Below are 16,991 nucleotides of genomic sequence, written 5' to 3' on the forward strand. Positions count from 1 at the left end.
TAATGTAGAGAGTGTCACTGTGTGTTTCGTTTTAACTTCATACAAGGAGCCCCATGTCACTTTCATGGTGAAAAAGCCCAGCATGGCTGTCAGATATCAGTAAATAAAGTCCAGACTCCTCTGCCGGGTTTTCAAAGTTCTTCCTATCAGAGCCCCCAGTCCACATCCACTTCACAGTCCGATGTCTCTGTCGCTTGGGCCCTTTGCTTCTTTCCTGTCTGCAAGCTCTTCTGTTTCAGACTTTTCTCTAGTATATTACCCTTCTCCTGCAGATTGCCCGTTCTGTGGAGAACTTGTGGGGACCTTGGTAAAAGTGTAAAGGCCCACTCCCTGTCCTTCGGTGAGCCTGGGCCTCAGTTCTAAACCCTCTAGGTGACTCTGAAATCACACACTAAAAGAATTTTGTGTTCTCAAACGCAAAGTGTAAGCACTGGCATTTGGTCTGGCACCAAACTACTTCTAGGCCTGATTTCCCAGAGTTCCTAGTCATGTGACATTCTGTAATTTTTTTCACTTCTCTGTGCCTTAGTTTCCACATCTGTAAAATGGGGATATTACAGCACATGCTCAAGAGTATTGTTCTAAAGATTGAAGGAGGTAGATGTGAAGTGCTTAGAAAAAAAATGTCTGGCACATTAAATGTGCACAATAAATGTCAGCTAAATGGCCCTTTATATGTCTGGAAGTGTCGATGTTGCTGTCTCAGTGCCTAATCAATACAGGCAGGCCAATTACTTTTGGCATTGAGAGAACTTGTGATCCTGTACCAAATTCTCAGGAAACAGGGTGTGTAAACCTATGACTGGCAACCTTGATTCCATATGAGGATTGCCCAAGGCTTAAAAAAATACTGTTGTCTGGAAAAAAAAGCAAAAAAAAAAAAAAAAAAAAAAAAAATCAAAAAAACCCACAAAAAACTGTTGCCTGGGTTCCTCTGCCAAAGGCTGGACTTAATTGGTCTGGAGGTGAGACACAGAAGCAGGGATTTTTAAAAGTTCTCCAGAAGATTCTAACGTGTAACCAGGGCTGCTTAGGGAACCTGATCAACACTGGCTGAGGCAGTTGATTAACAATTAACCTGAAACAGCTGTCTTTTTGTAGTATCAAGATCACCAGTAATCTTCTGCTTTTTGAAATACTAGTCACTAGCTAATTAGCCACTATCTGTAACCATGCTGGGCTGCAGTCTGAAGGTTGAACCAGATATGGGTAATTTATTGTCTCAGCCATAGTTGTAGTGGAAGGTCCATGAGATGAGAGGAAGTCACAGAGAAGGCTCAATCCTGTTGGCTGGTTCCTCACAATGAACCATCAAGATAATCTGGTCATTCTATTTTAGATAATGTTTCTCAAGTTGTGATCCACACACCTAGCACCAAGATCTGGTTTCTAAATACTACTCTGCACTAAAAGGAGTCAAAGCTCCTTGAAGAAATGGCTGCCATCGGGGCTGGGGCATGGAAAGTATAATATGAGCTTGGCCATCTGGTTGTCCGGAAAGCAAGGGATGGTCAAAGAATGATGGGGACATATCTAAAGGGCACAGAAGCCATCTTAAAGGATGGGGCCCTTGATAGAAACTAAGTATGATCCATTGAATACAATAAAAAAAATTATGAGTTGAAAATAATATAAATAAATAAATGAATAAATGAAAGACTGGTGAATAGTGGAATATTTTACATAGTTTTAATGCACCTCCCCACAAGATGTACATTAACTGCAAATAGAGAAAAGAGCAGCTACACAGTGATGAACACTTACTGATACCACTTTGGTCAAATAAAGTGAGCATCATCAGTGATGGGTCATATTGAAGTCATGGGTGACTTACATCATGTCATGAGAAGAACACAGCATCACCTCTGTGACAGCTCTGTAAAGATCCATAACTTGAATCCAGTCATGAAAAATCATCGGACAAACCCAAATTGGGAACATTCGACACTATAACTAGCCTGCAATCTTCAAAAGCATCAAGGTCAGTAAAGTCAAATTAAAACCTAGGAATTCTTCCCAACTGGAGGCAGGAGAGTAGAGATAGGACAACAAAATCAGACATGTGATTTTGAACTGGATCTCTTCGTTACAAAAGACATTATTGGGGAAATTGGGGAAACTTAAATAAGGTCTGAGTATTAAAGGTAGTAATGTATCAGTGTTCACTTTCTGATTTTTCTTTCTATTCTGCTCACTTAGGAGGGCTGCTCATGTTTGCAGAAAGTGCACAGTGAAATATTTGGGGGTGAGGGGCACCAGATCTGCAACATACTCCTGAGTGGTTCAAGAAGAAAATGTTTCTTTGTACTTGCAAATTTGCTCTAAGTTTGAGATTATTTGTCTAAAATAAAAACCAAGTTTGAAATAAAAATGGTGCTCCAAAGATGCACTGCACTGAGTTAAAATACAGCTTTCTGATTTGGTGGCAGGCTGGGACTGAGGGCAAGAATCTACGTTTTTAGCATTCACCGTAAGTGGCAGCTTTAGATTGAAGGAATAAGAAGCTCCCCTGAGAGTAGCAGTTTGCACCGTTCACCAAACACTCAGCAAAACCACCCCACTTTCACCCTGCATTCTAGAGCAAACCTCCCCATCCCTCCACCCCTTTCCTCCCCAAACCCCCTATCTATTTTCTTTCTGCCAGCAGCAAAGATTGTTAGAGATCAGTAGGGAATTCTTAGGACAGAGAATTGAGAAATGATTCTAGCGATCTGCCGGTGTTTTTATCCAAGGAGAATAGAATACCCTGTTTTTCTCTGTGTCGTTCCTCAGGCAGGGCAATCCCTGGAGATGGGAGTCATTTCCTAAGACTGCCTCTGGTGGCTCCAGAGTGGCAGGAGTTAGGGGTGAAGAGGCATGCTAGAGCAAGGTATTAGGAGAGCCTGCTGCGCATCAAGGTAATTCCAGCCTAGGTGGACTGGTTTAAGACTCTCTCCGGGATAGTTGGAAAGCACAACTTTGTTACAGTAGAAAATTGAAATTCTGAAATACAACGGCAAAACCCGAATGTGAAAATCCAACAAGGTTCAGATAGCAATACTTCTTAAAGACAAAGCAAAACCAAACCTTTCTCTACTTAAAAATTAATATCTAATATTATAAGCCATCAAATGTCCTCTTGGCACCGTGCCAGCACTGGAAAAAAAAAAAAAACAAACCCTCTAATGTAGCTCTGTAAACCCAAGGACTGAGTCTTCAACAAAACAAAACAAATGCATTCTTTATCCTCAGTTTTGGAAATCAAAATAGGCAGAGTCTGAATTACTCACAGATACTGATAACACTGAAAGAAACTTAAAAAAAAACCCAAAACATTGTATATGGCCTGATAAACTGTCTTTCCCTTTGGCTTTTAGTAGCTAACTTAGGATCGCTTTTCATGTGAGTCCTCTGGACAATTCTGGAGGACTTTGAAAAGAAAGTTTCCCCATCTTTCTGTGAAATGAGATGTTCTCAGAGGACTATTTGGCTATTAAAACTCATGATTCAAAACTTTTAAATTAAGGATGAAAATATTTACTGGGCATGAAAGAAAGAGCTCATAAAGAATCAATTCTCATGAATTTGATGGTTATGTAGAATTACAGAATTTGATATTTAGAGGGGACCTCAGGGATATTAGATGAAGGATTTGATCCTGTGCCTAAGATTGAAAATAGAATTCAGGTGTAATGGTTCCTAGTTCAGGGCTCTTTCCACTAGCTTGCAACCACATTTCCCCTTTCCTTTCTTCTTCCCTGCCTCCTGTCCTACTTTCTTTTCTTCTTTAATTTCTTTCTTGCTTTCATCATAAATGACAGCAATTCCACCATTATCCATTAACGGGAAAACTACTGATTGAAAATAAACAAGACAACAACAGTAATAAACACCTCTTGTTGAGAGAGAACATATTGGAGTCTATAGTATGTAAAGCATCTAAAACAATCTTTTCTGTGAGTTATCTTCCTTGTTAACACATTTGTGTTTTCTCTATTTTGTTGTTATTGACAATAAGTTTCTTCATGCCTGAATATTTTGCTTTTGCTTAATTGGAAAATTAAAAAGCCTCATAATGGGCTAATGTGGCCTTCCTAGGGTGCAGGGAGTGAGAACTACTGGACAGACATGATGGAAGGTAGGAATAAGAATTCTTTTTCTTGGAAAGTTTGAACTAAGTGTAAGCCGGGTACAACTTCTATTCTAGATTCAGTTTTTGTGGAGAATATAAAAAGACTCATCCTTGACTCCTCTCTCTCTCTCTCTTTCAGATACCACATCTAACGCCAGGATGCCTCACTCAAGTGACTTGAGCATTGATGCTTGCTGTTGGCACAATACCTCAGTTTCTTGCCATGCATACCTTCCCACAGTGCTGGTGGAGTGTCCTCAGGACATGGCAGCTGCCTTACCCCAGGGCGAGTGATCCAAGAGACAGTCAGGCAGAAGCCATACATTTCTATGACCTACAATTTTATGACCTAGAATATCGTACACTATCATCAGATATTCGGATCCAGAACCCTCAAGCTAAGCCAATTCCTGATCCACAGAAAGTCTAATGTAATAAATGCTATTTTGTATTTTAAGCTGCTACATTTGGGATAAAATTTCAGCCAGCAATACATAAATAATACTGCATGGGTCACCATTTGACTTACTATGTATTATATTTTATTTACTATTTTAAAATCTATTAATGACCATCCCCACAGACCCTAGAATATAAGCCCCCCCCCACAAAAAAAAAGGGTTTATGTGTATGTGTGTGTGTGTGTGTGTGTGTGTTCAGTCCCTAAAACAGTGCCTATGCTGTCAATGAGTGTGTATTTAACAAAACTATGTGGAATGAATACTTAGAAAAGCTATATCTGGATGGTGGGGAGATAAACTGATGTGGCTGGAGGAAGGATGCTGTGGGAAATCTCTGTGACACCACTATTTTGCACAACTCCAGGGGACTCTGTTCCCACTGTATTCAATGTGAATGGAGACTTCTGAGAGCACAGCTCCATGTGAAATTCATTTTGACCTTGTAGATCCCCTGAATGGGCTTTGGGGACCACCCACAGTGTTCCATTGGCCACAGTTTGAGAAACACTTATCCAGGAGACTAAGACCACAGGAAGTTGGAAAAAGACCAAGCCTCAGAAGAGAGATCCTTGTTCCTAACATTTTACAAAAATATCAGAGAATTACCAAAATTCAGGGGCCCACGGGGCTGGACAATGTGTGTCTCAGTGGCAGATCTGAACTGACAGCCCATAACCAGAGACCACCTCCCCATTCATGCCCCTGATCTAACATGGTACTCCCCATGCAATTTTAGAGGCAGGAAGTAGAAGCCAAAGAATGATTGAGGGGTAAATATTGGAGGTAGACCAGTTTCTCAGGAAGCTTGACTTGAAGATAAAAAATTGGGGGGCACCTGGTTGGCTCAGTCGGTAGAGCATATGACCCTTGATTTTGGGGTTGTGAGTTCGAGCCCCACGTTGGGTGCAGAGATTACTTAAAAATAAAATCTTCAAAAAAAGGATTGAGATCAAGGAGAAGGTAGATTGGGTGAAAGTCCATTTGGGACAGGAACTAATGTGGTTTGTGGGGGCCGAGGAGGGCTAGTGAACCTATAGGAGAGAGAAGAGGAAAAACACCTAGGGAGATAGGAGATTCAGCCAATGCAGTTTAAGTCTTTTCTCCATTTGGAACACTCTTGTTGATATTGAAAGGAATTTCAAGCGTTAGTAAACAAAGTGGGTGAGTTTTTGAGGGAGGGAGTTCCTCCTGTTTTGATTCAGTACACTTTGACTGACTGGCTCTTCTGTCCAGAGATTGTGCCGGCAGTTTCCACATATCATCTTGTTTAAATTCCCACACTCCCACAGAGTAGGTTTTTCCCTTCATTTAACAATGAGGAAACTGACCTTTAGGTTAGAAAAACTGCCAGAGTAGGAAGCAGAAGTTGTACAGTTAAAAGTTCTGTCCACACTTCTGTTGAACTGCTCTTTCTCCACAGGTAGGAGGGTCCGCATATGTGATAACCCAAGCCAGGAGGCCTCCAACAGTGAACGGCAACATTACCAATAATACGCCAATGCCAACAGGCATAAATGGGGGCTGCCTGGGTCACATAGCACCCATGGTTACTCTGGCCAGGTAGGTTCATCCTTCTTGCTTATAGAAAATGCCTTAATACTTGAAATCATAATAATTAAAATCCTAATGAAACAGGACTCTGTGGTCAGAACCACAGCTCTGTTTAATGGGTAAATGTGGAGAGCATGATCATTGGACCCTTCTACTAACTTGCGGCAGGGGGCTCGCTCTGAATGGCCTTGAATCATGCAGAACTTAAAGAGCATAATTAAAACAAGATGGTGACATGGACTTTTATTGTATTCTGATTTTCACCATGGAAATTTTACACTTTGCTTAAATTCTTGGTATTTTAAGGTCTAGAGGATAAAACAAAGCTTTACTTCATGAGAAAGCTGCTTTTTCTCATTCCTGCTTCTTCCTCTTTTTTTTTTTTTCTTTAAACCTGGTCAGTCACTAAGCTCATTTGAGTGATGGCAAAGTCAAAATTGTGACTGCCTGATTTTATCCTTCGCTGCACTCGTCAAAAAATTAAATTAAAGATCATGCTTATGAATATAACGCATGAACTGCTGCATGGCATTCTGAAAGATAGAATGTCCCTTCTGTCCAGCTACTCACAAAACAACATGTCACATGATACATTAATATGCAGGAAAAATAATAGGGCAGAGAGAAAATTCTACCTCTTAGGACATACAAAGTGCATTCCACCAATGGTTCATGTGTTCAGAAAAATTAATTTTAGTCAAGACAATAATAATAATACCTCTAATAGCTACATTAGATCCTTCAAACTTGCATAGTGCTTTCTAGTTTGCAAAATGTTTCCACATGTAATTTCATCTGACAAAAGAAATCATTAATATTTTAAAGTGCAGTATAGGGCTGCTTGATTTAGCACTGCAAGGGCTCGGGTTCCTGAAGGATGTGCATCCCATGAAGGCTTGTTGAATATTCTATGAAGAGGCAATTGTAGAGCGAGAGCCAAAGTGCTAGTGCTTTCTGCAAAAAGATGGTGGAAAATAGCATTCATTACCAAAAGCCACTGAAGACTTTGGAGATGAATGTTTGGATAAAATTACTATTCTAAATTTGCTACTGAAGTTTAGAAGTATAACGTCTCTAGTTTTTAAATGAAAATATGTTTTTTGATAAATATATAAAACAATTCTCACCATATATATATTTTTTCAATTACACACAAATTTAGAAAGTTGAATATCGAACTCTCCCAAATCTGCCCCTGCCTTTTCTCCACTCCTCTAAGTTCCTGAGAGCAATTAAAAAAAAAAAATAATAATAAATGTTTATTTATTTTTGAGAGAGAGAGAATAATAATAAATGTTTATTTATTTTTGAGAGAGAGAGAGAGAGAGAGAGAGATCACAATCAGGGGAGGAACAGAGAGAGAGGAAGACACAGAATCTGAAGCAGGTTCCAGGCTCTGAGCTGTCAGCACAGAGCCTGATGCAGGGCTGGAACTCACGAACCTCAAGTTCATGACCTGAGCTGAAGTCTGACGCTGAATGGACTGAGACACCCAGGCGCCCCCTATCTACCTATTTCTTGAATACATGGCTGAACTGGTGGCTTTTAAAGGGAACTCCTTAGAAGCCAGAAATGATGAAGGGGATTGAATCAAGATTCTAGGGCCCCTGAGATGGGGCCCTAGAATTTGTAGTTCTAACAAGTCTGAGATGGGGCCTGAGAATTTGTAGTCTAACAAGTTCCCAGGGATGTTGGTGATGCAGATGGAGGAACAGTCTTTGCGAACCATTCACTAGAGCTTTGGTTCAAATGAACCACACACATGAGGTGTAGGACCAGTGCTTTTGTCCTGAATATAGTACAAAATTTTCCTGTCTCAATTTTAGCACTGAGGAAGAAAGGAAGAAAAAAGTCTCTGTTGAGATTTCCTAATCTTATATATGTACTAACATGGGCTTAGCATCAAGTGGCAAACAAAAAACATAATAAAAAAACTCTAAGCCAAGTATATAGTTTAAGGTTTTCCTAAATTGGCAATATCTTCAGGTATCTCAGAAACAAAACTGTAAATAAATAAACTCTTCATCCAACTTCAAAAACTTCCCACAAATAAAAATCTAAAAAACATGGCAATAAAAAAACCCAGAATATGTAAGGAAATTACTGTAATCATGAATCTGCAAAACACAATAAACCACAGTATTTGACTTATACAGACTAGAGATATTGAAATTTCAGATACAGATTATTTAAAAAAATATTTTATGTGGTTAATAAATAAGGAATGACCAGCCATATTTTAAAAAGAACCAAATAAAACTTGTAAAAATTAAAGTGATAAGAACAGAAATCAGATTAAATAGAGTTAAATAAAATTAGAAAATTGAGTGACAGGCTTGAAAAAATAACCATAAAGGAGTAGCAAAGAGAGATAGGGATACAGAAAAGGGAAAACAAACAAACAAACAAAAAAAACAAACTAAAAACACAGGAGTCCTGAAGGACAGGGAAAGAAGGAATAGAGAGTGGTGGAAATGTAATATATGGTGAGGTAATAGAAAAAAAATCAGAACTTTAGTTAAAAAATGTCCATTCCTAGGGCACCTGGATAGCTCAGTCTGTTAAGTGTCCAACTCTTGGTTTTGGCTCAGGTCATGATCTCACAGTTCATGGGTTCGAGCCCCACATCAGCTCTGTGCTGACAGAGAGGAGCCTGCTTCGGATCCTCTGTCTCCCTCTCCCTCTGCCGCTCCCCCTCTCATGCTCTCTCTCTCTCTCTCTCTCTCTCTCTCTCTCTCTCTCAAAAAAAAAAATAAATAAATAAACATTAAAAAAAAAGTCCATTCCCATAACCATGAAGCACATGAAATCCTAAGAAGGATAATGGGGAACCCACACTGAGGTACATCAAAATGAAACTGAGTGACATCAAAGATAATGACCAGACTGTCAATGCAGCCAGAAAGAAAAGACAGACCTCCTAAAAAGAAACTACTAGATGGAGATATTACTTCTTAACAATTACAGAATTGATAAGACTGGGGAAAAAATCTTACATGTTGCAAGAAAATAACAATCAACCTCAAATTTTTTACCCAGAAAAACTGCCTTAATAAAAAAAGGCAACATGATAATGTTTTCACACAAAGCCTGAGAGATTTTCAATGAAGGAAATTCGAAAGAATTTCCCGGTGGGAGATAGAGGAAAGCTGTCAGAAGAGCATGGTTTATTAATGGTGCCAAGTTTTCTAATGATATTCTTTCAATTAAGTTTGTGTAAGAAGAAAATTGGTCCAAATTCTTGAGAGCTGGAATTGCTGGAACTTGTATTCACTGGGTGTTTCTTAAACAATTGCGCCTATAATTTGCTGATTCATGGATGGCTTATCATTTAAATCAGAGGCCAGCCAATCTGAAGTTACTAATTATTTCATTATTGGTATGGTGTTGCAGAGGGTAAAGTCAGAGAACACTGGGGTCCATGAAAGTTCAATCAAAACAGTGAGAATAAAACTATATTCAAAAGTCCACAATATAAAAAATACAAGTAAATACATTTAGAAATTGTTTGATTATTTATTTTGATGTTCAGTACTTGAGTACAATGTTTACTAAAGTAATAACGCTTTCAATGGAGGCTGCAATGAGGGCAACATTGCCTCCTTCAACAAAACTAGTTCTAGTTTCCAGAAGAGAGAGAGGGAAAAGGATTAGTGGAGGTATGTTGTTTCTAGAAAAAAGAAGACATTCTGACATTAACAAACTGGTGGACTTGGGTGAGTTAGAAAACCATTTGCAGTCTGCTTTAAAAACAGATCTGTAGAATGAGAAAACTTGCCCATATGTTCGCAGAATTCTTCTGGATCAAAATATAGTTGTTATGGTTATATATGCTAGAAAATCTAGGTGAAATTGCGTTCCAGCTCTACTCTCTGTGATCCTGTCTGAAAATGGCTATTATAAGGTAAACTGAGGTAATCAGTAGGACCTTTGAGAGTTGGAATCAGGGCAGAGAACCCAAAGGTAGGGGAGAAGAGAGATGAGGCCAACTGATGGGGAATTAAGCTGAGTGATCTATAAATAAAAATACCAGAAGCTTCTCTCCAATTTTAGGGAGACGACCAAGTTGGGAAAGGACTGAACTCGAAAATGGGAAGAAGACTACAGAGAAGGGTCATGATCCTCATTACCCCTCCCCCAGGGACACAATATTCCATTTGTGCATCCAATGGGAAAGAATTGTAACTCTTTGCTAAAGATTGTAACTCTTCTCATCCTGAGAGGAAGTGAAACATATGCAACAGTACTGAATTCAGGAGGTAGTTTATTTTGTCAACGTAGAAACTGACAAATAATGAGCGCCCATGATAGAATCATCTACCACTGGCATGTCAGATTATGCTCCCTTTTTTCACTGTTTTCCCGGCAACTTTTAGTTTTTTGTCCTAAAAGTCATCTGAGAAACAAACACACAATTCCTGTTTCTATGGAGTGGCTAACATTTACATTTCACCATGATGCCACAGACACAACATGCCTGGCACTTTTGCGCCTCCGAGCACATTCTGCGACCATATATTCAGGTGAGGTAAAGCCATATTACCTAGTCATACTGAGATTATGGAATGATGTGCTAAACAATGCACATTATTTAGGAGGTGAAAGAAGTTTCCACACATTTGAAGGAGCAACTGGGAGGAATACTCCTGCTAATTTAAGGTGGCAGAGCTGCTACAGTTCAGGGCTCACCATGTGACACTCGCAAAGAAAACAGGTTCAGGCTCTGGAAAACAACTTTTGAAGACAGGAACTGCTAGGGGAGGTGGAGCCTCTCTGAGAAAAAGGCAATTGTTGTTTTGCCCCTCATCTCATGGGCTGAAGAGATTATCCAGGAAATGACATCATTAGGGTAGGAGATGAATGCCTGGACAGTTTCTTACTGCGTGGGGCCAGTTAGAGTTGCCGGCCTACTCCGTGATTCTAAGTGTCCTCCTCTGAATGATTCTAAGCTCTCAAGCCCATTTCAGTGAATTAGGACGGTGGGCACCCTCTCATGGTGCTGATTATGTTGGTAATTATAATAGCCATCATGAATGCCAGGCCCCTGCTAGGCACTTTATACACACTATTTCTGCTGTTAACTGTTAGGTGGAAATGTTTATCCCTCACCCCTCAACCAAAGGGCAGAGAACATTCACTGCTGTGCCCTTCTCTCCATCCTCCCTTCACTTATCCAAGCCTGGGGGAAGACACAGTCCTTTTTTTTTTTTTTTTTTAGAGAGAGAGAGAGAGAGAGCTCACAAACAGGGGAGGGCTGTGGGAGATGGAGTGAGAGAATTCCCAAGAAGGTTCTATCCTTTCAGTGCAGAGCCTGACTCGGGGCTCGATCACACAGCTGTGAGATCATGACCTAAGCCAAACATCAAGAATTGGAGGATTAAATTACTGAGCCACCCAGGTACCCCAGAAACAGTCCCATCTTGAGTCTCTCTCAGACCCACCTGTCCACAGAGAGGGCATGTCCTGATCTGTTCTTTTACATTTAATAAGCTCAGGGTAGCCTCTGTCCAGGCAATGGGGATACCGTGGACAGTGGTACTTGCTCCTGAGGGGACACAGGTTACGCCTTTCATATTCAGGAGTGAAGTCCAGCATGTAGGACACCCATTTGGGGGCAGGGCCACCAGATGCTCTGAACTAACCTCATTAGTAACAAAGCTAATGTTTTTGATTTCAAACTTTCTTAGAGCTTTGCCTTCTCGGCTGGTTCTGAACAGAGGTGAGGGTGAAGGCAGTGTTGGAACCCCCGCACTCATGCAGAGGCCATGCTGTCACGGAGGTGAGATGCTCAGGATCTCCCTTCAAGAGAGAATGTGATGCCAGGAGTGGAGTTAGCTGACAGCATCCACTGGCCACACTTTGGAGATCACACGGCAGCCACTTTCTCCCCAAGCTGCTTGCAGCCAGTGAGTTGAGCTGGAGGAAAGGGATCCTGGAGCCCGGCCATTCCTGCCCGGTGCAGGTCAACTGTAATGGCCGGGATTTGTTCTGAGCCTCCCCAGACTTTCTCAGACTGCACTGCAGACTGGCTCTTCCTAGCTAATCTTCCTTCCTTCCCTCCTCTTCCTCCTCCTGCTCCTTCCCCTGCTCCTCCCCATTTTAGCCTTTGAGGCTTTTCTGCCTTCACATTTCCTGCACTTCTGTTTCATCTTGGCATCTTCCCCAAAGACTCAAGCCGACACCACCAGCATTATCATACTCTCCATTTCACAGTGGAGTGAAAGTGAGGCTCCAAAGACAGAAAGTAGAAAGCATAAATACATTTCCCTTGAAGAAGTTCACGCATACTCGTGTATGTTATAGATCCCCTTAAAAAATACCTAATTTACATTTTCAGAGAAAAATTTGAATACCTTGTAGGTGGCACTTAGCGTGGCCACTAAGTAAAAGAGACAGCTTCATTTCTTCAGAAAACTGAGCCCAATGGGACCTGCCCATTCAATGCAAAGATAACACTGGCTTTTTGAGAGTGGAAGGAAACACTAAAGACTGGAAGAATTTCCGCACCCACTCCTGACTTTGGATTCAGGACTCAGAATGTGTTCGTGAAAAAAAGCAAATGATCTCAATAAGGCAAAGGCCACACACTGCTTGTCACCTAGAGGTCTCCACCTAACTTGTAAGCACCACCTGCAATTTGAGCATTTGTAGGAACAGAAAATACATTGCACCGAGAAACCGTCTTCTTCAACTTGGTTTTTACCTTCACAAGTTAAACCTAAATCTGGTGTTTTTTTCTCACATTCAGGGGAGGATCAACATATTAGGAAAGGATAAAGAACTTTTCTGTGATTTCTGCACCCTCAGGAACATCCGAACATGAGAGCACATGTGTAATGTAAACACTAACCAGAAGTTTCTTTTCAGGGAGTAATTTTTTAGAGACCAGAAGAAAAGGACTCACCTTCGCTAGAGTCTTTGGAACCCTCTGGCTTCTTTGCTTTGCTCTTCTTGTGGGGTGGAGAGAGGCCTTTTGGCTCTAACACCTCTGGAAGCATAAAGATTTAAAACATTCTTATGTAGGTATTAAATATTTAAAATTATGTTGAAACTTAAAGTTCTTTTTCTTACCCCCGCAGTAAACCCACATGTGCAGTGAAGCTTGATCACAGGTTCATGTGTCATTTTGGCTAAGCTGAATTTCGGCAACAGCCTGTGATTCTCCAGTGCACATAGACGGGCATTCAGGCTTCAGCTTAAACATCTTTTCGTTACCGTTATTAATGATTCGCACAAATGTGAAAACTTAGATGCTCATTTTATTTTATTTTAAAGTTTATTTATTCATTTTGAGAGACACGGAGACAGAGTGAGCAGGTGAGGGGCAGACAGAGAGGGAGACAGAATCCCAAGCAGGCTTCACTCTGCCAGCACAGAGCCCCACGTGGGGCTTGAATTGTGAAATCGTGACCTGAGCGGAAATCAAGAGTTAGATGCTCAGCCGACTGAGCCACCCGGGTGCCACTTAGATGCTCTCTTTTTTTAATTAAAAGAAATTCTCCACAAGGAAACCCCATTTTTTTTTTCCTCCACAGGAGATTGATTTAAAACTTCATGGATTAACCGATAGCTGGCCATTGTGCAATTTCCTTTTACTACGTCCTTCAAGTAGAGCCAGATGAAGCTGCGATGTCTCATTTTGGGGTGGGGGGGGCGCGGTGCTTGAAATTATCCTCCATTTAGCAGGTTTCTTTAGTAGTCCAAATTCTAAACAACTTCTATATGTCCCCAGTTTAATTATTATGTTTCCCACTTTTCTCACTGCTTCCCAATACCCTCGGGCCAAGTCTATCCAAGGAGGCTAATAATTTAAATTCTGAAGAATTTAAACAGAAAGAAAAATTCTAAAGATGGTTTTAGGAATTATCTCTCTAAATTCATCCCATTCAGATATAGATACTTTGTTAGGCATTAATTTGTATTTCGAGTCCTGGTCTCTCTACTAAGCTCAAAGCATATCCTCAACTGCCTACATGACATCTTGTTTTATATCCTGACTGGATGTCTTCTCTTTGCACCTCCATATCCACTCTCCATTCTTTACCTCACTTCCCACCCAGCTGTGCCCTGGGATACGGGTCTCTATGCACCAGTGAAATTTCTGGCTTTATTCCTAAGTGACCAGTGGTCTTCAAGGGCTTACTGTACCCCTCCATAAGCTTACAACCCCAATCTGTTGGCTTCCTCCACTTGACCCTCTCTGTCTCCTGGGTCCTGTAACTACCATCTCTCCTATTTTCCTTTCAGGGCTGGGATTTAACTGTGCCTCCCTCTTTCCAGCCCTAATGATTTTCCCTCACTCAGCTCTCACCAAGCATTTCAAATTTATGTAATAATCTCATTAAGCACAGCTGGAACAATACTCTTGATGTCGGCAAACCTGTTCTCTCCAGAGTATTTCACATCTCACTACCTACCCAAGAGTGTAAACCTCAAAACTGAGCTATTGTCCTTAATATTTCCTTTCATTTACTTTCCCAGGAAGTAATAAGTCCTATCATCTCTGCTCCAAATTCTATCCCATATTCATCCGTGGTGTTCATTCTGTGGAATCATCTGCATCTCTTATCTGGGTTATTACAGTAACCTTCTGGCTTTCTAACTTCCCTAAAATTACTCTCCCTGTAGCAACCAGAGTTATCTTTTAAACATAAACCAGATTCTGTTGCTTACCTGCCTGCCACTGGTCTTGGATCACAGACCGAGACCAATTGGATTGATCCAAATCCAGTTTCATGGGCCAGGGCAACATGCCATTTGGGCTCTACCTACCGCTCTAGCCTCATTTCCCACTTGTGTTTTGGCGTCAGAATTACTGGCTGCCATTGTGTGTTCTTCAACCATTACTAGGCTAGTTTCTGCCTTGGAATCTTCACACCTGCTATTCTTCTTCTCCCCCAAGAAGAAGATATGTCTATCTTCTTCTCCATTTTTAATCTCAAACCACATTCAGCTCCCAAGAAAGGCCTTCCCTGAATACCTAATATGAAGGGTCCTTGTAAGGGAAATCTCTCTCAAATACATCATTTGATATATCTGAAATTATCTTGTCCCCTTCTTTATTTCTTTATTGTATGTCTCCCTTCTCCATCCCACCTCCTAAGAATGTAAGTAAGTTCCTTGAGAAAAGGACATTTGTCTTTCCTAATCTCTCTTGTGTCCCTGGTACCTAGTAGTGTCTTGAGAATTTCATTTCCAATTGGTTTTATTTCTCCTTTACCCAAGCCTTTCTTTAAGGCCAAGATATAATGGGGCCCATGCCTAATTCTTACTCTCTTAGCAGCTGTCACCTTATGCCAGGATTCTAAAATTATACTACAGAGCTATGGCGACTCATTTTTCTTTTTCCCATTTATTAAAAAAGGAACAGAACAAAAAATTGCATTTGGTAGCTGTACTATTAAAAACTGTGGCATTATGGACTACAAAAGTTTTTTGGGCACCATAGGCTTTCTGTGGTTGCATGGCAGTCACATCGAAGATCATTACCATGGCTAGGGTGAAAAATTTTGCCAATGACTACATTAGCAACTCCCCCAAACTTCTGTCACCAGGTGTGAGATGGATGTTGACCCTTCAGAACGGGTTCAGCAAAACAGAAATGAGATGCTTGGAACAGCTCACTGAGCACAGATGCTGTGCTCAAAAGGATGCATAAAGTAGGCAAAACGACACTTGTGATCTCCCTGGGAGAAGACGCTAAGACTCCCTGGAAGATGCCTCTGAAATGCATCAACTGCCGCTAGGACTAAGAAGAGAATTTCTAATGCTGGGGATTCAACCCCAAACCAGCATTTCCTAAAAGTGAGTTTTTGATCATTAACCTGATTTCCCAACCTGAATGGGAATTCTTGGAGAATGGGTGAGACATCTCTTAAAGACATCTATTTGTTTCTGTTTGTCTAAATTTTGAGATGCATTTCCCAAAAGTACTTTATTTTTTAAAAAGTTACAGGGCCCTCCTTGGGTAGTCACTGGACGTGGATACATGTTAACTATGAATAGTCATTTATGACATAAGTATAGTATCATTTCCTGACACCCATGGAGGCACTCACTAAATGTCACTGATACATATGGCCTCTGTGCTCAGATTTCTACTTGTGGTTCAGCAGGAACAACTCTCCCTTTGGCCTGGGGAAGCAGAAGGAAGATTTCTCCAAAGCAACCCATAATTCTCCTTGACAGCATATCATATTATCTACATTGCCTCTGTTTCTGGCAGAGGGTGGAGACCTGGAGTTTTGCCACGAGCATAGATTTGCCCCCTACAGAACTCAACTGTGCTCCTGACTCTCATGTACCTGGACTTCCATAGGTGGCTGTTGATTTCCTATTTCTGGTAGGGTCCCATTTCAACAGCCATTCTTGGGAATGGAAGGAGATGGGGAAATGTTTTCTATTGTAGGATAAAAGAAACTGATAAAGGACTTAAAAGGCATCCTAAGCATTTAAGCTGGTCTGTTTCTATCATTGTCCACGAGGGCAGAGCCTCACCTTGAGGATGACCTTGCTCACACCATCCGAGATGCTCCTGCCTCTACTTACCTTTAGGGTCTGGAGACAGGAGTACAAGGGTATGAACTTTGGGTTCAGACACACCAGTGGGTCAGCTATTTAAGCTAGGAGGTCAGACACACCAATGGATCGGCTATTTAAGCCAGGAACTAATTCCTTTTAAGCCTTGTGTAATAACAATCCCTGACTCCTACAGTTGTTGCATATCTTAAATGAATTCATGTATGTTGAGTGACTGGCACAAGGTACACACTCAGTTATAATCTGGCTCAGCAAAGGTGTGCTGGGGCTGATGTGAGTGAGCTGACTATACCTATCTCTCGGCTCCCACATTCATTGATCTCATGTTT

General features: G+C 40.9%; 1 protein-coding gene across 1 annotated transcript in view; it reads right to left on the bottom strand.

The window, feature by feature from the left end:
- Window positions 1–16,991, bottom strand: part of MACROD2 (mono-ADP ribosylhydrolase 2) — a 2,059,774-nt gene that overhangs the window by 137,031 nt on the left and 1,905,752 nt on the right. Inside the window, exon 11 of the mRNA XM_058684846.1 lies at window positions 13,028–13,111. Coding sequence (XP_058540829.1) covers window positions 13,028–13,111 — 84 coding nt within the window. The remainder of the gene's footprint in view (window positions 1–13,027; window positions 13,112–16,991) is intronic.

The sequence above is a fragment of the Neofelis nebulosa genome, chromosome 9 (assembly GCF_028018385.1).
Source record: "Neofelis nebulosa isolate mNeoNeb1 chromosome 9, mNeoNeb1.pri, whole genome shotgun sequence".
Taxonomy (NCBI): domain Eukaryota; kingdom Metazoa; phylum Chordata; class Mammalia; order Carnivora; family Felidae; genus Neofelis; species Neofelis nebulosa.